The sequence below is a fragment of the Cnephaeus nilssonii genome, assembly GCF_951640355.1.
Source record: "Cnephaeus nilssonii genome assembly, chromosome: 16".
NCBI lineage: Eukaryota > Metazoa > Chordata > Mammalia > Chiroptera > Vespertilionidae > Cnephaeus > Cnephaeus nilssonii.
In genome coordinates this window covers 47,001,956-47,023,902 of record NC_137087.1, presented here as the reverse complement: position 1 = coordinate 47,023,902, position 21,947 = coordinate 47,001,956, and the positions used below count along the sequence as shown (strand labels likewise).

Sequence of the window (21,947 nt, the reverse complement as noted above, 5' to 3'; positions counted from 1 at the left end):
TCTGTATATTAACAAAAATAAAAATAAGGATGGAGAAGTTTTCATGAGGCACCCCATATGGCATTTTTTGCGAGATATTCAACTATAAATTTCATGAACAAATTCTGCTTCACCCAGACATGTTAGTGTCATTCACCCTCTAAATAAGCATTAGAATCACCTCTATAGTTGATATGATAAAGCATTATGTAATGATGTTTCTTATCTAGTTTCAAAACATTAGGTATCTCTTATGTCATAACAATGACGGATATGGATTCAACAACTATGTGCCTAACATTGTTCTATGCTTAGACATGCATTAACACATTTAATTCTCAAAAGAACTCATTGTTTTGAAGTCAGGATTTGAACCCAGCATCCATTTCCAGTCTTTGCCATACTGGGATAGATCAAGAATCATAGGCCCCATTTCCCTAGAGAAGTGACCTTTTTATAGTTATCAAGGACTCAGAAGGAATAGCTATCCTTCAAAAAGTCCCTGAGCAGATGGGAAAATCTCCAGTGTCGTGCATGTTATCATAACTGCCTTGCCTTACCTGCAAAAGCTTTTGTCTCAAGAGAATATGGTTGGCTCTGTGGGAAGATAGCACCAGTGAATTTCAAAAATAGAAATGGCCCCACTGTGATTCTTTAGGTTTAAAGCGCTCTCAGCGAATTCTCTAGGGAACATACCCATTCGCCACAGCTGATGGTCACACCTCACCACAGAGAGGTCAGCTACCTGGAGGTTGATTTCTCTCTATAATTCTCCCTCTGCAACCATTTGGGAGAAAGGGAAGACCCATTTCCCCGAGCCCTTAACCCCTTTCACTTCCAACCGTCAGCACCTGTGGTCCCTTTGTCTGTCTGAGGCCACCCCCAGGCTGCCAGACCCTGCTGTGCCCACAAACTGGAAGAACCAAAGGATCCCTTCAGAGCAGTCCTTGGTCAATGACTAACAACAGGAGGCATAGAAGCACCCCAGCTCCCTCCTCCCTGATGGGGACAACTCTGAGATGTGATTACATTGTCTTCAGACTTCCCTACAAGATCCGGCCAAAGTCCCCAGCGCTGGACTTGACTTGGCATTGCACCCTCGCTGGGTTCTCCTTCCCTTCCCAGTTCCACTCCCCTACTCTTACTGGGATGTCTAAGATCACTTCATAATAAATCACTTTCATGGCCATCATTGCCTGGGGTCTGCTTCTGGTGTCAACTGAGAGCGACAGCAGAACATGCAGAAGATGCCTCTACAGTCCCAACTCCGCATAATCTGATCCAGCATCTTGGGTCATTAGCCATCTGCTCCTCAATGAAAACCTTGGTTCTGTAAAACAAATGGATGATCCACTTGCACGGTCCTTGTTCATTCCTGAGCTCACTCCTCAATAACTTTTAAAAATTACAGAACTCAAGTTATTGTGAGAGAGATGGCCAGAGTGTCCTCGTATATTACTGAATGAGCACTCTTAATGAGGGAACGTTGAATGATGTACATCTAACTGTGACTTCAACAAAAAGAAAATACAATGGATTCAATAGCTCAAAACGCTGACGGCAGCGTAGGAAGCCAGATCCCTGTTCTATGGAACTCCATTCTCCAACAGTGAGGTCTAGAAAGGAGAGCCTTGCGAAGAATACCAGCCCAAATTCCTCATTTTACAGTCTTGAAAATGAACCAAATCCTTAAGTTAAACATTTCTCACAGTACCTCTAAACCTTACTTACTTTGCCAAAGTAAAGATCAAAATCTCTACAAATATTCTTTTTTATTTTTTATGATGAATATTTATTATGTCTCTTTGCAATAGATTTTCATACCCCAGGCCTAAAAAGGAATTCCACATAGAAATCATTCTGAAAACGATTAACATTATTTAATTGTAAGAATGAATAATTAAAATAGATTCTTATTAATAAGAATGCACTGCATTTCAAAAATGTTTTTAAAATATAAAACCCCTTCAAAAGCACCAATGTCTCATAACAGAGAAATAAAGGCCCACAACTTCGTGCGTACGGAGTGTCTAGATGTGATGCATTTCAAATCAACCAACGAACGTGGTCGTAACAAAAGACCTGCTTCATGCCATGGGTCAGCCTAACTGAAGAGAGATAATTCCAAGCTGTTACTATCCACGTGGACCGAGTAGAATGTCATCACTCTTATATGTACATGACTATGATAGTTCTGCATTTTCTTTCCATCCTGTAATCTAAGCACTGATTTCCGTAAATTCCTAGGGGGTTTGAAAGAGACTTCTCCAAAAGGTTCCAGAGCAAATGTCATGAGCGGTTCAACTGGACCCAGCCAGCAGCTTCGAGTTAGGATTTCACTTGGGGTGACTTGCTGAGAGGAAATCCACCCCCAGTAAAACGAGGGCCAGTTGGTTTGCCCAGTGAGATGGTGACATCCATGGGTGTTTTGTCCTTTTGTCTGTAAGAGAGGAGGTGAGAGTTAACCTCCTGAACATGGTTTTCCTCTTTTAAGTTTGGCGTTCTCTAAGTTCATAGGGTGAAAACTGCTTAATTAAAACTCCAGTTTTAGACAAGGTAGTTGTTTAAGATCTAATTAGGTGTATGCTGGTAACACATAGAATTAGGGAAAGACACAATTAAATCTTCCATGCTGATGGGTAGACGAACGACCTCATTATAACTCAAGCACTATGGACTTAAGGCTTCTCTGATTTGTAATCATCTTCCTGTTTTATAAAACACGGGTTTATTTCCAAAGATCAGTAGAATCTTTCTCTGGGCTCAATGATAATGATTAATTCATCACTTATCAACTTTTATATTCCAAAGTACCAGTACAAACATAAATATTTACCGCACAAAGGTATCTTCATCAAACTTGGACATTTATAAAAGCAAGTTATCCTGTAACTTTACACAAGCAGCAATTATTATTAAAAAGAGTTTAAGATGCAAGAAAAGCTGGGGAAGATAAATAAGATAGTACATTTAGCAGTAAAGGGATTTCTACCATAAAGTCTACAATGTATCTTCTATATAAAGCTCCTTTAAATACACACACCCATAGCACACATACACATACCACACATACTAGTACACATGCACATATTCAGGTTTCCTACAGAGGTACCTTAAATTTACACAAATTACCTATTGTGTAATTAGGGGTATTATGAAAATTAACTCCGGAATCCCTTTTTAAAATAAAAATTAAGCAAACTACTAAGACCAAAACCAATTAGATCTGGCAACTAGGAATGACTTACCTTAGGGGAATAAACCCAAATTTTGCAAAATAATCTGACTGGTACTTCAGACTCTAGACCAGCCTGAAGGGGGGTCCAGAGTAAGGGAATCGGGAGCAGATGGGTAGGGGTACAGGTTGGGACCGAAGCATGATAAAAAGGGTGTTGGGGGGGGGGCGGGGGGAACACAAAAAAAGGTAAAAATGATATGAGTTATTTTATATAGTACATGTGTGGGGAGAACATCCACAGAGATTATTCTAAATTATTCCACTTGAGAAGAATCTGTAGAGGATTGGTTCATCAATCCAGCCGTCTCTTAGCAGAATTGATTTCACTATTATATAAAAAAAAAAATTCCTCTCTAAATAGAACAAAATGCTCTAGCCTTGAGTGGACCCAGCAAAGCGGATTCCTTCCAGCACTCTGGCAACTTCCTCCCTCCTGACTGTAGCTACATGCAGGCAGCTCTCCTCTTCCCCGTCCCCTCCCCGCCCCCTCTGGCCTTAAATAACCCCATTTTTCCTCTTTGAAGGAACTTACGCTTAAGGCTTCTGACTTGGCCTAAGCTGACTAATGAGAATAATGTCTCCTTTATATTCCCTTTTTCATGTATTTATAATTCCCTTCAGCCTTTCTCCTTCCAGTCTAAACCACCCTAGCACTTTTGATTTTGCCTCGGCTTATTTTCCTTCAGGCCCTTTAATAATGTTTTGCAGTTCTCCTCTGAACTCATCTCTCTGTCTATCTCCAGTACACGGGTCCCCAACTAAATGGAACCACCGGTGACACTCCAACCAGGTCAGAGTGGCTACCAGTAACGAGCATGTAAGGGCAAGAGGAGGACAGGTAAAGGCAAAGACACTGCTAGAGCAGCGCTGATAAGACTTTCGTGCTGATGGAGAACCTCTGTACCTAGGCAGTGTCCACTAGCCCCATGTGGCGACTGAGCAGTGGAAAAGTAACTAAGGCAACTGAGGAAGTAAATGTTTAATTTTACTTCATTGTCATTCGCTTCGATTTAAATAGCTACAGGTGGCATACGGCTGGAGCCCTGAAGTTCTAGTAGATGGGCAGTTGGGAAGGCTGAGTTCACAGAGGGACGCCCTCTATGGACTCAGCATGCTCTGTGTGTCCAAAAAACTCTGGAAGAGGGGGATCAATAAGGTCAAAGGAGAGGGGGATCAATAAGGTCAAAGGAGAGTAGGCCAAACCCAGGGCCAACCCGGAGGAGGTAATCAGCTCTAGAAAGATAATCAACAATTTAGCCAAGCTAGCGGTTTGTTGGTGGGTAATTCATACCACCAGTCTCCAAAATGTAGTGCATGAAATCCAGAAGGTGAGGGACATGATCCACTGGGGACTGAAAAGAAGATAATGGAATATATGTATGTGTATATATATATATATATATATATATATATATATATATATATATATATATAATCTCACTTTACTAAGAATTACTCACAGTGTGACAATACTATTTGTACATAATTTGTAAATTAAAATACATTGTAGGTAAAAAAATTATTTTAAAAACTGCATACATATATATTGGGAAGCTGCAAGTTCAAAAATGTTTTACTGAGAAGGGCGTGCAATACAAAACTTTGAAGGTCACTGAGCTAGATACCTGCCCCCTGTGGAAATTAGTCACATGGACAGTTTATAAGCACGCCTTTTCGTTTCCTAAAAGAAAACTACAGTGTTTCCACTCCACTCATCCAATTCACATCATTAATGGCCATGGTTCTCAAACTTCAGTATGCGTGGAAATTGCCTGTGGAGTGATTACTAGTGAACTGCAGATTTCTGAGGCCCGTCCAGAGCCTGCTGAATCCTAATATCTGGAAATGGGGACTGGGGACTGCTGTTTAACACGTCTCACCAGTGATTCTGAATCAGAGAGTTGCTAGACCCACACATTAAGGCAGACTCGCCTAAATTAGCTATAATTCTTCGCATATTTTATTCTAACAAGGAACTGACACTGAAATGTAGAATAGGAGAACATTCTCATTTATAAGCGTAGAATTTTTACTGGCAAGTGAATTTGCATCCAGTTTCTTTGAATAGCTGTTTGCCACTAATGAATCCTAGGCAGATGCATCCAAACCCTCTTTCACCATGTCCCTGAAATGCCCGTGTGGGAGAAATCGCTAACTTGACTTTCAACCCACAATGTGAGCCACAATACAGTGAACTAGAGGAGTTGGGTAATGCCACACAGCCAAGCCAAGGTTCAGACCTACTGATGTGTGTTCACTCTCTCCCCCTCATCAGGCAACCAACGATAACAAAGGAAAGAAGACTTACTCCTTGACATGTAGGCATCCTGAAATGCAAAATGCTAACTGGCACTTGCATGCTAGTCTCCCAGAGGAATGAGAGCTCATATGGATACCCCAATGCAGTTACTGAAGTCAGTCGCTAGACACAGAGATAGTTTATCTAAATCACAGGTGAAAATTATTCACAAACTGCTCGTCAGTACAGTGGTACAGCTGTACTATAGAAAGAACAGCTTTGCCAAGCCCAGACGCCAGACCCACTGGCAAAATTACCTGTGGTTTTCAATGTGAATAAGCTGTACAAGGCTGACTGTGAACATCATTGCAAATGTAGTTATGTCATGATTATTTCCAAATTGTGAAAACAGTGAAAGGAGGGGGGGGCGGAATCACACTTTCCTGTGGTCCACATTAGATCCACCAGTGAGCAGATATTAATGGATCCCTGTTAGGGTCCTAAGGAGAGGCCTTAGTATTGGCTGAGATACTGATCTTGCTCTGATACATACCCAGTGAGTGACCTGTCAATTGTTCACCCTGTGACTTAGTTTACCCCAGTGAAATCTGCAAATTTGGTGTACAAAATATTTGTACACCAAATATTTTCCCATCAGCCGGTAATAGGCACACCAAAATTAGAACACTGGTCTGATTCTTACTTCTGAAGGTGCTCTTTACGTTTCTGAGCGAGGTATTTCTTCTTTAAATTCATTAGTTCATTGCTAAGTTTTCCCAGCTCATACTTATACTCTTCGCTCTGTGATTCATACATATTCAATTCTGAAGACAAAACCTAGCGTGGCAAGTAAAACAGCATTAACAGAAGACATGCAATTAGACATAGGCTTTTTCTGAAAAATCTTTTTAACCTGCTGCCATTTCCCTCAGTGGGGCTAGAGGTACAAAACCAGTTTAACAGTTAGCCTGCACACTTCTACCAGGCCAAAATCTGGCTGAGGGCAGCAGACTCATAATCCAGGCACAAATCTAAATGAAACCTCATTCGCCTGCTTGAAAAGGAGAACTATCAGGCAACATTCAACAGGCTCACACATGAATGATGTGATGTGTCTCGAGGAATCCTGGGAGGACAGACAGAAAAACTCCCAGACACACAGTATAAAATTGCCTTTAAACCCTTTTTTAGAAGACATTCAAGAAAGATATCACTAGGGAGTGTGACTCATCTGAGGATTATGGTAAAAAATACGAATAAATAAAAGATCTGAAGTCACCCTGCCACCACCCCACTAAGCAGGAATTCAATTTATGTGTTTTCTGCTAAATGCCCGTCACCTCTTTATTGTATTCTTTGGGACTATTCACAGGTTCTTGATTTATCCCAGCACTGAAACGTTTTCCTCTACGAATCCGGGAGCTATGACATGGGCATGGGGGAGTCTAATGCACGTGAGGGCTGTAATAGGAAGCCTGATTGTCCGCCTCTCCCATTGTGCTGTTCAATAGATGCTACTGATGTCAGGCTGGGCAAGAAGAGTGGAAATTTCCTCATCGGAACAGAATGTGGAAAGCGTGCCAAAGCTAGGGGTGCTCCCCACAAAAACCAAGGGGAGAAAAGAAAGGCTATTGTTCTAAGGGACATGCACTAGACTCGGATTTATTTTTCTTCTCACTCCGCACTTTAAAATTTTCTCTTTTGAGTGTGCATCTGCTTCTGAACCCTCTCCTCTTAATTGCTGGGGAATGATTCTGACTATGTTATCATGAGCTAAAGGATATGATTTTCATGTTGGAATGAAACCTGTCTTAACAGTTAAAGTCTTAGAAACCAAGACCTTGTGAATGTGCAATTTCCTTTAAAAAAAAAAAGAGTCCAGATCTTGCCAAGAGACTCAGTGCATCCACCTCTGAGCCTCTTCCACCATTGGTCACATTTCGTTCAGAGAAAAAAAATCCAGATTTCCTGAAATAAAGGGTTAAAGTGACCAAAGTCTCCTATGAGCCATCAAATGCAATCCGGTGCTCAGTGTGGCTTTCTGACAGGAGTGTAAAGACAGACACGTGCTTTGCTTTACTATACCCATCCCTGAGAAAGCAAGCTTCAATTTTGTTTGAAATATTCAACTATTTAAAGGGATGAAAAAATCAAAAGATTATGCCTCATGCAAAACTCAAATTATGTCTCAGGATGATCATGTGAAATGAATACTTGGAGTGGTAAGTTGAAAATTAACGTTCTAATTAGACTTCTGTTTCATCTGCCTTTTTTAACTAAAGCGATGCGATTTTGTCCTATTTGTGAAAGGATCAGTACTATATTAGTAGCATGACATCTATTGTACCGCAGGCAGGAAGGCAATAATTATCACCCTCAGTGCGCAGGTAAGTGCCAGAATCCAGCTGGCATGTGCTACCTTCTGTGCATGTGTGTGTAACAGACTCCCCTGACATGCCCAGAATATCGAAGTACTCACTTAGAAGAAAAGGCTCAAAATATACTGGGAAAGCATAGTTTTCTAGAAAACTTTTAAAAAGGCATGTGTTATGGTGAAATATTATCTCTCCAATTGAGTTCTTATGTCATTTAGAAAGGAATTTATGCTAAGAGGATTCCTCACGGTTTTATTTCCCGTTCACGGCCATTTGTTTGATAGAAGGTCATGAAGCAAGGCCCCGGGGGCTGGGGAGCCGCTGGTACTTCGTGTGCGTTTATTTCAGGTGGAACAGAAGAGCAAAAATCTGCGTTGGCACAGCGATGTCCTTCAATGGGCAATGGTGGTAACGTTTCCTCTGTTCTCCCCCACCATCCAGGTGCCCTAAACCATCTTGAGATCATCCATACAAACCCTAACCCCCAATCTCCATCCCATTGCCATCATCTTCTCCCTGACTCTCTCCCCACTTGCTCACTCCCCTCTTTCGGGAAGTGGAGAATTGTGGGGCCTGGAGCAGAGGGGTAGCTCTGAGGCTTGCCCTGCTCCTCCTGGGAGTAGGGTGCGAAAAGGGCTGACCTCGGTGGAGTATGGCATTTGGGAAACCAGCTCCTTGAGCTGAGGCAGCAGGCTTGCTCAGGTGTGTTCCCCAGAGTCTGGCCAGGAAAGAGCAGAGGCTACTCACTTTAAGCTGCTTGGTCTTCTCCCGCAGCGTCTGGCGGTAGATATGCAGCTGCTCCGCAGCCTCGGGCCCGGGCTGCCGGGCCAGGATGTGCTTTAGCTCCACGTACAGTTTCTCCTTTTCCTGATGTAGAGCATAACCACAGTGGAGATTAACAGCCCCGGCAAGACAAGGAAAGTGCCTTTTCAGCACGGTCAGGATGGTTCAGGACCATCCTAAGCTACGTCACAGCTCCATGCTGATTACATTCACCTATAGATTCACTCAATCATGCATCAAACCAACCCTGATCAAAGGGCTAGGATGTGCCCAGCATTTGGATACAAATAATATGGCAGCTAAGGAAAAGTGAGTCCCTTTCTACCTCAACTCATGATCACAGGACTGAGACAAGGGCAGTGATGGAAGAGCTGGACAAAGTGTTTATGTAAAGGCCGGGAGTGGCTACTTCCGGTTGCAGGAGCTGGGGGAGATTTCACATAAATGGCATTTGAATTGTCCCGTGAAGAATGAGTAGGAGTGTCCCCCAAGCAGAGAGAGAAAAGAAGAGCTGTGAAGGCCAAGGTTTAATAAGAGGACAGAGGAGTGGTGAATCCAGATCAGCGGGTGCACAGGGCAGGAGGAGGGAGAAGCAGAGAGAACAGGCTGGGCTCACTGGCTGGGACTAGAGAGGATGTATTTGGGACCACATCCTTTACACGAGTGGAAGCCAAGGATGAGCCATGCCTGGGTTTGTCTTCAGGGGAATAACTCCAGCAGCAAAGCAGAGAACAAAATGAGGAGACTGCTCAGGGCACCAGTACAAGCTGGATGAAGAAAAGCTGGACCCAAGGCAACCAGTTAGGATGGAAGGTAGGTAGATGTGACGACATTTCTGAGGTAGAATCAGTGGGGCTTGTTACAGACAAGTGAGGAAGGAAGGAGCCAAAACATCACTAAAGTCTCTAACAGGGACATGTGGGGGCTGGAGGATGATGGTACTGGAGACAGGCTAGAGAGGAGAGAGTATTGGGGAAAGGGTAAGGGAACTGTTACTCTATCCTCTCCTGATAATCAGTGGGGTGTTGAGCTTGGGGCTCTGTAAGATATTTAGAAAAGGAGTTGAAAATGTGGTTCCAGAGTTGAGCACTGAGGAGCAAGTTGGAGCTAGAGGTGGGTCCAGGCCAGAGCCACAAGAGTGGATTCCTCAGCCAGGATGGCTCACAGGATGAGCCAGGACAACCAGATTTTGGGGAGAGCCAGCATATATATAGTAGGAAAGTAAGACAGATGCAGAGAAAGAAAATAAAGGAGAGTAATTGAACGTCCCCAGATGTTTAAAAAGGGAGGCATGATGAGTGGTCAGTGACATCAAAGGGGGTAAAGAAAAGAAACAGCAGAGGGACTGAAATGGCCTTGGGGTGGGCTATTCAGACAGCACCACTGATCTCATTCAGCATGTTGGGAGCAACAGTCACAGAGGTTGAAGAACAAATAAAAAATAGAAAGTAAAGAAAATGAGTCTTTTAAGAAATATGACATGGGTAGAAAAAGATCTGAAAATGGTTTGAGGAAACAGGAAAATAAAATCCAGGAAAACTAGGATATGCAAATTTGTAGACTTAAAAGAAAGGACTTCCTAGGAACCCAACACAAATCCCAATTTGGTATCTTAATTTAACCAATAAACAATATAGAAATCCCATTTGTACCCTAAAGTTTAATTGCTTATAATGTGTTTTCAGATCCTTGAACTAAAGATATTACATACAAGCAAAGATTTAATTCTAAGGCATTTTAATTCTTGATTTCCTTTCTCTACACTGCACTAACTTGAACAAACATTTATAAAGACTAGTGTCTAATATCTACTCATTTGTCTCTGTACATATTATTTTCTTAAGATAATTATGTTAAAAGAACAAAATATAAATAAAAGCCCTCTCATTAAATGAAATATGCAGTCAAATGGAAACGATTTTTTACCTAGAGTTAAGTATTCTTAGCATTGTCATCAAATAATCTGTTTTTGCCAGAGAACATAAAAGTCATTTTAAAAAACAGGCAAAAGAAAATTCATTAACTAGTCACAGTAACCATTTGTCTTAATTTTTTTTCTTTTCCCTGACTAAATTACAGAAACTTTATTATAAATAATGTGGCTCTATTTTCAAAAGAATGTATGCAACCTAAAAATTAGCTGGATGGAATAAGCTTTTGGAGAAACACACTTAGCAACACAATACCCACCACTTAAGAAATAATTCCAGCCCTGGCCAGTGTGACTCAGTTGGTTAGAACGTCATTCCGTGCACTGATTCCCAGTCAGGGCACATACCTAGGTTGTGGGTTCGATCCCTAGCCGGGACGTGTATGGGAGGCAACAGATCGGTATTTCTCTATAGCCTTCTCCCGTTCTCTCTCTCTCTCTCTCTCTCTCTCTCTCTCTCTCTCTCTCTCATCAATAAAAAGTATATCATCGGGTGAGGATTTAAAAAAGAAAGAATTCCAGAAATGACAAGGAAATCCAAAAGCCCACGCAAAAGAAGAAAATATCAACAGATTGAATTACAAAGTGGTGACTTCCCTTTGCTGTACAGCACCCCGTCACACCTTTCAATATAATCTTAGCCACTTAATGCCTGCTCTGTCGGAAAAATAACACTTTTGCCAAGGCTTCAAGATGCCCTCTGGAAAGGGTAATAGGTATGTGGAGAAGCCCGTGAGACTGTTTTGTCCATTTCTTTCAGCTCACCTTTCTCTAGACCAGAATACTGGTAGATTTGAAAAGTAAAGAACCCCACAATGAGGAGGAGGAGGAAGCAATCTGGTTTGGGATAGAATAATATCGTAAAAAGACCCTCTTACTCAAGAACCTTCAAATGTTTCACAAGAGTAATTCTTTTATATTGTTCTGGGAGAGAGGGAGGAAAGAAATACAGAAGAAAAGCTGGAAGAAGCAAATACTGTTACCTCACCTCGTAGGTGAGAATCCCAAGCTTAACAGGAATGAATGGTGTGTTCAAAGTCCCTCGACAAGTCAAAACCTCATCATTAGATATTCGAGGGTCCCTTTTCAAGCCCCACCTCTGGGGCTTGAAAACATGTTATAATCCTAAAGCAATCTAGATCAATCTAGACCATTATTATGAGCTACAAAATTCCTAAAGGCTACATGATAATATCCTAGAAGGAGAGAGCCAGGTTCAAAGCCAGGTCAGAGGGCTTTAGCAGGAAGAGCATGACGCAGCTCCCACCTCCCCTGACCTACACCATCTGAATGAGTCTTGCCCGTGTCCTCTCCTAGGACACGCAATCTTCATAGACGGAGTGAACAATGGTGCCACTTATCCTGTCATCTTCTATTACTTCCTGGGGGTTTTTTAGAGGCTGTAAGGGAATTGAAATGGATTTCTTCTAAAGGATAACTCAGAGGCTGAACAGTAAGGACCCACAAGTGTGGAGAAAAGTGAAGACACTGAGTCAATTAGCATTAAGCCTGCCTGAGTGTTCAAAGTCAAAAAAGTTCTGAGAGTTAAATAACCCAGGATAAGTGATGCCTGTGTGCTCACGGTGGGTGGAAAGAATATCAAGTGAAACTTCAGGGACTAAGACAGTGGACGTATGAAGAGCGGAGGGAAAAGGAAGGGGAGGGCAGTGGTAGAGATACACTGCCAGGCTCCAACGTGCATCATTTTAGTCTGCGCTTACGACGGAAAACCTGATAAAACAGACTTGGAGGCTGGTCAGCATTAACATTCTAGCTGTGTGTATCATCCAGACTTGTATTTTGGAAGAATGTGCTAGTAATTTAGATAAATGTGGAGTGTTTGATGGATTGAAGGTCTTAAGTACGATTGTTTTCCAATTTATTTCTCTCCTAACCCTCTATAAGGGCCAACGAAGCTCTTCAAACATTGTGCAATGGTGTGTATAATAACCCCATTTAGAGACAAAGCATGCAATTCTATTATAAGGAGAATTTATCTTATGCAACAGAGACTCATTTGCTGTCCGATGTATATTGTCTCCATAAGCCGGCAGTGGCAGAACCAGCTGCCTCGTAATACATATCCTGTCCTTCTTCATTAAGCCACCTCCGTTTCTTTTTAAACCAAGTCAATTAATTTGTCACTGGTTTAGAAGCACCATATGTCAATGAAACATCACAAGAAAATCATAAATAGTTTATTATTTCCCCACCAACAAAAGATTGTAGCTCCAGGTCGGCATTTATTTATTCAGAGTTTATTCATAACGCACATCAGTATTATTTTGTAGCATGCCCCACTCTTTAAATTACTTTATGAACAGCTATGCTAGGGGGGAAAAGCCAGACTATTAACACCAAGAGACTAGCTTTCTCTTTGGCTGGGTATGTCTTGCGTACATTAACTGTACCATGTCCATCCTTAAAATGATGTTCTCTTCCTAGGTGTCCCAGTCTCTCATTTGGACAGACTGCCACACATGGTTATGGATTCTTTTGTTACAAGGGTCTTGACCAAGTTATACTGGATAACAGTATGGCTCATTGTCAATATTAGCTAAGTAGAGTGGTAAGAAAGTAATTAATAACATTAGCTTCGAAGCTATGGTGATAGTCTCAAACCCCATCCTGGAAACTCACAGAATCACTCAGACTGCAGGTTTTGTATTTTATCTGACAACAAAAGTCTACATTCTGAACAGTCTACACAAATAAGAGTCAGTGCTATTCTGGGTACGACTCAGAGGAAGAAGCTGAATTGCTCACAGAACTCCTTTCCCCACCGAACTACAATTTTATATTCACTGTCTGTTTATATTCCCTGCCTTTTGCTTTGCACCTTCAGCTGAAAACAGAAGGTAGTTCGCATTCAGTGTGCACCCAACACTTCTTCCTCAGCTCGCCTACTCGAGGCAGTAACTGACTAAGAGGAACTAATTAATTCTGCTTTAATCTGAATCTGTGTTTGGCAAATGCCAGCGCATTGGTTCTGCTCACCTTGCACTCATCAATTTGCTTGGATGAGCTCTGGGAATAATCACCGTGACCTAGCTAACCCATGTGAAACAGGCGGCTTTCCTCCCGAGTCCAAGATACGTGCTTATCTCCACCCACCAGGGTGAACACCACCCACTCAGATGCTTGGATACCATGTACTCCAAGGAAAGAGACCCTGTCTTGTCTTCACTCTAGCTCACCCAAGGGGTTCAAGATGAAGTTACTATTTTTTTTTCAATCCCAGAACCAACGCTTCTGAAAAAGGCTACTTCACAGAATGCACAGAAAATCTCTTTTCCAAAATGTCAACAGATGCCATTTATGATCTTGATGAATCTACTCCGTCTCTCCAATTGCATTATGAGCCTTTAAGTTCAGAACCACAGTGGATCTTTCTATATATCTCTCGTACCTACTGTTATGCTCTGCTCATTCTAGAAGCTCGGTTATTCTGTTGTTTGCAATTATATTGTCAGCAAACTATGCCCATTTATTGTATTTCAGTAGTACACATCAACAGAGGTAAGATATATTTATGTTGAAACTTTTACTTGAATGAGACCATCGGGTGACATCATCTAGTTAGCAGAACTTGTAGAATTCCCTGGTACTATAAATTTCATAACTTTGAGCTAAATGTTTTCATTGTCTGTGTTGTATATAACTCAGAAAATCACTTGATGCACAACCTTGACCTCTTATTTAAGTGTTGGTAGTGCTTTTTTGATAATGTGAGTGGTTTCAAATACTTTCTTAATTCATAAAACGTGCAGATGTACTCAAACTACAGTCCTCAACTAAATAATGTGTTGACTCTTTTCTCCTCATATATAGAAATTAGAATTGCACACATAATTCTCTGCCACACCTAAAAAAAATACAAAACATTTTTGCTTCTTTGCTTGGTTTTAGTCCTTTTTTCATTCCCCCATTCCTATCCATAATTCTTTGCAAAAGACTAAAGCCAGATTCCAAATCTTAAGCAAAATTGCTTTCCTCTCTCTATAAAGGCAACTCCGGGACACTGCCTAATTTATCTAGAAATGCCTGTTTTCATTAGTAGGGAAATAAATTAGAAACTCTGTAAACATATTACATGTCTATCTAACTTAAAAAAAAGGAAAAAATAATGGCTGATACTTTGGGACTTTATTGTTTATTAGCTTTATAACAAAAATGTCAGCTAAACTGAACTCTGGACCTACTTTGTTTATAATGTCATGAAGTGGTAGAGCCCCCTGGAGAGGAGAAGAGATGCTGAATTTGGGGATGAAACAGAATTACACAGCTGAGTTCCTTATGAGCAGGGAACTACTTGGTTACACAGTGGTTCTTAGCTTCGGATGTAGATGATTAAGTATTTTATGAGGCATATGAGAAATTTGCATGCACTAACCTTCACCATTTTTGCAACAAAAGGAAAAATGCTTCTGGTGCATTCTGATAGAAACAGCACAACTTTCCTGAGAGATCATTTTTCAAGGGATTTTATTTTCAAATGCAAATATATGTTTGTAAAGTCCTATAGAAAGTATCTAATCATCTAGATTAGCCAGAACTTCATTACCAAAACAGTTGACTTATTTCATCTTTGCACCTTACCTGGCAATTTAATATATGTGAAGAATTTACACAATTAAATAGTGATAGTGTACATTCTTTCAAAGCCTGCAATAAAACAGGTCTAGAAAATTCAAGTCAACTAAGTTTCTATTTGGTACCAGTACCAGGCATATGATGGTGCTATTTTACAGAAAAATAAGTAAGGCCTAAGAGTTCAAGGAGCTTACTATTCAGTTGAGGAAAAATAAATAAGTCATAAAAGAAGACAAGAGTAATGCCAGGCCCCCAAAGAGGTGCCAGAAATAGTGTGTGGTGTATGGGTAGATTCAAAGGTAGAGATGATATCCATTTGGTGGACCATAGGAAGGGAAATAGTTTAGATGGATTTTGGTGAAAATAATAGAAACAATAACATTTGTATTGATAAATTAGAGAATAACCTCACGGTCAAAAGGCAAATTTAATAAAGTCAATACACTTAACCTGTAACTGATTTCCATAAGACGTGGTAAAGAAAAAGTTTGAGTAAGATTTTTTTTCCTTGGAAAACTGATCTAATACTTATAAAAAGAAGTTTATTTATCTTGTCATTTAAAATTTTCCATTTTAACTTTAATAATGTACTACTTAGTGGAAAAAAACTAATTGTTAGAATGATTGGGGTTTTTGACATAACAGCATTAAATAGTACAATTTGACTTCCTTCACATATCTGACTTCAAGAATACAACTTTTTTATTATTATGCAAAACCACACGAAAGAATACATAGCTTATATAACAATAAAGCATAATAAGAAAATGAAATAGGACATTATCAAATACCTGGAATCTTTGTACTTCCTTCTCCATCCCATCCCTGTACATACAGATCAGCCAAGGTAAGCACCATTGCGAATCCCATGATCATTGCCCAGATTTTTTCATATAGTTTTAGCATATATCTATTATTTAACTTTGCTTTGCTTTGAGCTTTACAAAATGTATCCAAATGTACCTAGTTTTCTTTGACTTGTTTTACTCTCTCTCTCTCTCTCTCTCTCTCTCTCTCTCTCTCTCTCTCTCTCACACACACACACACACACACACACACACACACACACACACTTTCTTTTTTTGGTAAATTTTTTCAGGTGTGGCTGAACTAGACCGCATGAATGTTGGAATTCAAGAGAGAGGTAGCCTAGGGACATGCTCCAATCAAGTACATTACATATTCCTTGGTCCTAAAGAGGGCTCCTTCCTCAGGCCCTGTCTGACTTACTGAACTTAGGCCTCCTTTTCCCCTTAAAGCCTGGGGTCAAGAGTCAAGCCAGACAGTGAACTCCCAGCTTCCTCTCACTAAAGGGCCACTGAGGCAGAAAACATAAGGAAAATTCTAGAACCATAACTAATTCATTGGGCCTATAATATGAATGATCTCTTGGGGGCTAAGAGGAAAAAGCATAATTATTCCAATTATTCATAAAATAATAATTATAATAATAGCTAACATTTATTGAGCACATACCACAAGCTCTGAAAACCACTTTTAGACATTATCCATGTAACCCTCATACATCAACTCCATTTCACAGATGAGGAAACTGAGGCTCAGCAAGGCTAAGTAATTTGCCCAAGATCATACACCTATACATTACACTCAGAATTCTAACCCAGGTCAGTGTAACTCCAAGAGAGGACCAGCACACCCTTGGCTCCTTTCAGTCCATTGCCCAACAACTTCTCTCTACCACTCCATCAGCCAAACCAGAGGGAGTGAGGGGTAAGGAGAGAACAGAGAAGCTCTGTAACTATATATTGACAATGATAGCTGCATAAAGAAAGGACCTTACACAACCAAGTTATGAAAGCATGCAATGGGGCCAATGAAAGGCAGCCCAGGGGAAATCTCGCTAACTTGGAAAATTTTTTGGAATAGAGCATGGTTTTGAGTAAGCCAAATTAAATTTTAAAACAAGTAATACTCTGATGGAATTACATACTCAAGTTGAAATAACTCCAAGTGATGTGGATATTGTGATTAAATCTTAAGAAGCTTCCAAGCAATAATAGGACCATGACATCACAGGATGGGCTCAGAGCAGAGCTCTGTCCTCTCTCTGCTCCCTGTCACATTCCCTATTTGCCCATCCCAATAAGTCACTGTCACTCCCTGGCCACTTATTTCTCCAGAATGCCCTTCTCCCACTACCACACCCATCCCTTGTCAAACCTTCTCATCCATCAAGACCTTACTCAAAGTCTCTTCCGTTGGGAGACCTTTTCAAATTCAATTTAACTATATCCTTAGTGTTATCAGAGTATTGTTGGGTATTTTAACCTTGGGTTGATTTAGTCATATTCTTCCGTTCACAATACATAAGCATCATTGATCCATCTTTAATTTTATATAAAGCATAAATAACACTACAATAGGCATCTTCAGTATGACATATTTTACACAAGTGATTTATTTTCTCTGGATTAATTCCTAATGTGGAATTTCTGCGTCAGAGTTTGTTCATTATAAGGCTTATGATATGTGCTCAATAAATGTTAGCTATTATTATAATTATTATTTTATAAATAATTAAAATAATTTTTTGTCTTTTCTTATTAGTCCCCAAGGGATCATTCACATTATAGGCCAAATTAATTATTTATGGCTCTAGAATTTCCCTTATGCTTCCTGCCTCAGTGGCCCCTGGATGAGAAGAAGCTGGGAGTTCACTGTCTGGCATCACTCTTGACACCAGGCTTTAAGGCAGGGGTGGGGAACATCCAGCCCTCGGGACATATAAGGCCCACAAAATCATTTGGTCTGGCCTTGCCAAGACATTAGGGGTGAGTTAATTAAATGTTTGATCAAGTATAGCAGGCTAATTTTTAAGTTGATAATTTTGTAATGGCCCCAAGTGATGTTATAAATATCCAAGTGGCCATTGGCAGAAAAAAGGTTCCCTACTCCTGAACTTTAAGGAGACAAGTATAAAAGGCCTTGAGGTCTAAGTTACACAAATTAGACAGACCCTGAGGAAGGGGTCCCTTTTGGGACCAAGGAATATGTACTTGATTGAGTTTGACCTCTACCAATCTCTCTTCTAGAAAGTTTACCACTATATATAAAAGTGCCCATTACCCCTACTAGCACGAGGTATCATTATTCTCTTTTTCATCTTTGACAATCTGATAGGCAGAAAAGAATATTCTTTTAATTTTCATTCCTTTGACTCCCAATAATGTTAATCATATTTTTATGTGTATTAGCCAAACATATTATTCCTTTGTGAATTGTTTGCTTATATCTCTACCAATTTAATCACTGAGGTAATCATCTTTTTCAATTGATTTGAAAAAGTTCTTTATATGTTAAGATTAGTAAGCTTTCTTTATGCAACAGTGGGCGACTTCCTGTGGCCACATCCTTCCCTCAGTTCTGCTTCTGTTGGTAGATGCCAACAGTGATGACCTACTTCCCTCCTGAAAGTCTCCCCTCCCCTGGCCCCTGTGAGACTGCCCTCTGAGTTCCATTGTAAAAATGAACACCTTTCACTGAAGGACCCTGAAAACAGCCAAATGAGCTTTCGTTTTTCTTCTCCCAAAATCAAAGGAAGTGAGAGGAGTTGCCCATCACAATAAGAATGCAGAGCATGTGTTTGCACACACAATGTCATCTTCCACATATCTTTGCACAACCACCTTCTCTTCTGTCTCCTCTTTGGGAAAAAGCCAAAGATGATAAAACCACACTAAAGTTTCAATAACCCTCAGTGCTGCTGAGGGGACTCCTGGTCAACCATCCTCCACATGCACGTCCCCAGGGGCCATAAGACTGGTCCTCCCTTCTTCGGCTAGCTTGCTCAGCTTCTCTCCACTCTACCTCTGTCATTACCTCTCTCTTGTGAGGAAGGGGCAACAATAATGTCCTAAATACACAGGATTTTGAAAAATGAAGAGAGATTCAGTGTCTGGACAAGGAAAGGATGAACATTTTATGTGGAGAATTTCATTTTAAAAACCAGAAAAGAAAATCTGTTTAGAGAATCACAATTAGATAAACCTTTTGAGTGTATGTTAAAATCAATGAGTGAGAACATTAAATGAGGTAGTTAGTGTAGGTGGGAATGTTTTGCAAAATGTAACTTGCTAGACAAATGTTAGATACTTCCATCATCATCTATCTCACAGAGTTGTTGAAGACGAAATCAGACAATATATGTAAAATTGCTTTGTCAACCGGAAAGAGTATTTATAAATTGTAATTATTATGTGATATTTTGCCTCTAGCTAGATTAAGAGTCAGACCATGGCAATATTGAAGAAAATTAAAATACCTGCTAAATTCTTTTAAATCCATATTCCTGGGACTGTTTATAGACAGAGAATTCAAATTAATGTTTTTCTTCTCACTTCTTTTCAGGTAAACTGATTGCAATAAACTTCAAAATCTATTAACAATAGAGTCAAGCTCCTGGTAACTATCAACTGCACTATTGGACTTTGGATTTAAGGCCTGAAAGCGATCTTTTGTGCCAGTCCCACAATAACTAGGCCAGTCCATTTTCTTTTGTGACTATTTCAATTTCCCTCAGCATCATAACATTGTGCGTCTACTGCAGCAGCTCCCTGTACATTCACTCTATCTTTAGCCTCTCTGAATTCCCATCCATCCTTCCTCCACATGCTGAAAACAACAAACCAACATCATTTTCATTATTCCAACAAATTTTTTAAAATAACTGATTTTATAAACAAAGTGATGAGTCAGGAAATAAAAACAAATGGAATAATTATTGGAAAGGAAGAAGAAAACCACTTCTTTGAGAAGATATGATTGTATACCTAGAAATCCCAGAAAATCAACTGAGAAGTTATGATGGACTGGATACAAATAAGCATGTGAGAATTAACAGCTTTCCAATATGCCAGCAGTAACCAACTGGAACACATAATGGGGGGAAACTGTCTTTGACCCTAACTGCCAATGCCCAGCAGAGGCAGAAGAGAGAGTGTGTAACAGAAAGATTACTGGAACCTCTAGCTTCTCTGTGATAGTAACAGCCTTTATGTGGCATGGGTTTTCTTTCCTGTTTTATTTTCTTTTTGCCTTCTGTTCAAGGTTTAAAGAGTCTCATGGTCCAAATCTCAGCCTGGACAGTTGTGGGGAAGAGGGAGCAATTCGGGGAGGAGCAGGAGGAGGGCTGTGATGTTGTCAGTGGGCCCAGAGGCAGTGGATCAGCTGCATCAACCTAGGAGTTATCACTGACCTGGATGAAAAACTGAAAGCCACCTTTGACTTTTCTCCCTTGACCTTCATAAATATTCAATCGCCCCAAGTCCTACAGTTGGTCTTTTTAAAGCTCTCATATATTTATTCCTTTCTCCTCATCCCCAGTATCTGTCCCTTACCAATATCCTCAGTAACTTGGGCCCAAATTATAGCTGTCTCTTAGCTGCTTTTTTATCCCAAGATGGTGACCCCACCCCTGTGTCCCTTTCAGTCTTCCCTCCTCAGCAATTTTACTGTGTCACATTCCTGACTGGTTAATATTCTGCAGAATGTAGGTCTGGAAGGTCAACCAACCTGGGCTAGAATGTGGGAGTCACCTCTTACCACAGAATGCATGGGTTTGAGCCCCAAATCTGCCACTAGTTAGCTCTGTGAACTTGATCACAATACTTAACCACTCTGAGCCTCAGTTTCTTCATTTGTAAAATTGGCTTAATACATAAATAATTAAAATTATTGTGAGGACTAAAAATAATCCTATATAATAAAAGGCTACTATGCAAATCGACTGAACGGCGGAACAACCGGCCGCTATGATGTGCACTGACCACCAGCGGGCAGATGCTCAATGCAGGAGCTGCCCTCTGGTGGGGAGTGCCACTCAGCCAGAAGCCAGGCTCACAGCTGGCAAGCACAGCGGCAGTAGGAGCCTCTCCCACCTCCGTGGCAGCGCTAAGGATGTCCGACTGGCACAGGGAGTGGGCCTACGCCATCAGTCGGACATCCTCAAGGGCTCCCAGACTGCGAGAGGGCGCAGGCCGGGCTGAGGAAACCTCCCCCCAACCCCGCGAGTGCACGAATATCATGCACCAGGCCTCTAGTACATAAAATAAAGGACCCATCACAGGACTGGACACAATAGATATTCAAAGACCCTGACTGCAGCCTTGGGAGTGTGTTCTTTATCACAATTAGAGATCATTGTCTACTGGAGCAAGTTTGATGCCTATGCTTGGTCTCTAAGACTATATAATTGGTCCCCAACTGACATATCCAAAAGTTCTCCTCAATATAAAATAGCCACTTAACCTCATATCCATATCCCGAATGTATGCACCCAATCTCAGAACTTTGACTCATCTTCCCTCAGCTTGAAATACCCTTTTCACTTGTTTCCAAATGTACCTCCTTCAAGAAAACTTTCCATTACTTCACCCATGTGCCTCCATGGTGCCTTTCCTATACCAATACCACCACCTTCACATGCAGTTAGCTCTGACAACCCTGCCTGCCTAGCTCTGTCTGTCCTGGACAGTTTACATGAGTTATCTCACTTGATCCACAAGAACCCTATGAACCAGGTACTGCTACTCTTGCTGCCATTTTACAGCAGAGGTCATTGGGGCTCTGAGAGGATGAGTTGCTTGCCGAAGGTCACAAAGTTGCCCAAGGACTCAAAACTAGGTCTGCACTCTCTACTGCTATCCCATCCTTCAACACATATTTTTAGGCGATGGCTGGATGAGTCATTTTAACACATCCAAGTCCAGCCCAATCACGTCTTCTTTGTCCTCGAGAAGCCAGTTCTCATTCATCTCCCCTGCTCTTACCCCTTTGGCTCTTCCAGCTGTT

At 40.9% G+C, this 21,947-nt stretch overlaps 1 protein-coding gene across 1 annotated transcript in view; it reads right to left on the bottom strand.

Moving 5' to 3' along the window:
* Positions 1-2,296: 2,296 nt before the first annotated feature.
* CFAP58 (cilia and flagella associated protein 58) overlaps positions 2,297-21,947 on the bottom strand; it is a 142,535-nt gene continuing 122,884 nt past the window's right edge. Inside the window, exons 18-20 of the mRNA XM_079793710.1 lie at positions 8,579-8,698; positions 6,160-6,293; positions 2,297-2,419 (exon numbers count right to left, since the gene is read on the bottom strand). Of these exons, the coding sequence (XP_079649836.1) occupies positions 2,308-2,419; positions 6,160-6,293; positions 8,579-8,698 (366 nt within the window). The 3' untranslated portion in view covers positions 2,297-2,307. The remainder of the gene's footprint in view (positions 2,420-6,159; positions 6,294-8,578; positions 8,699-21,947) is intronic.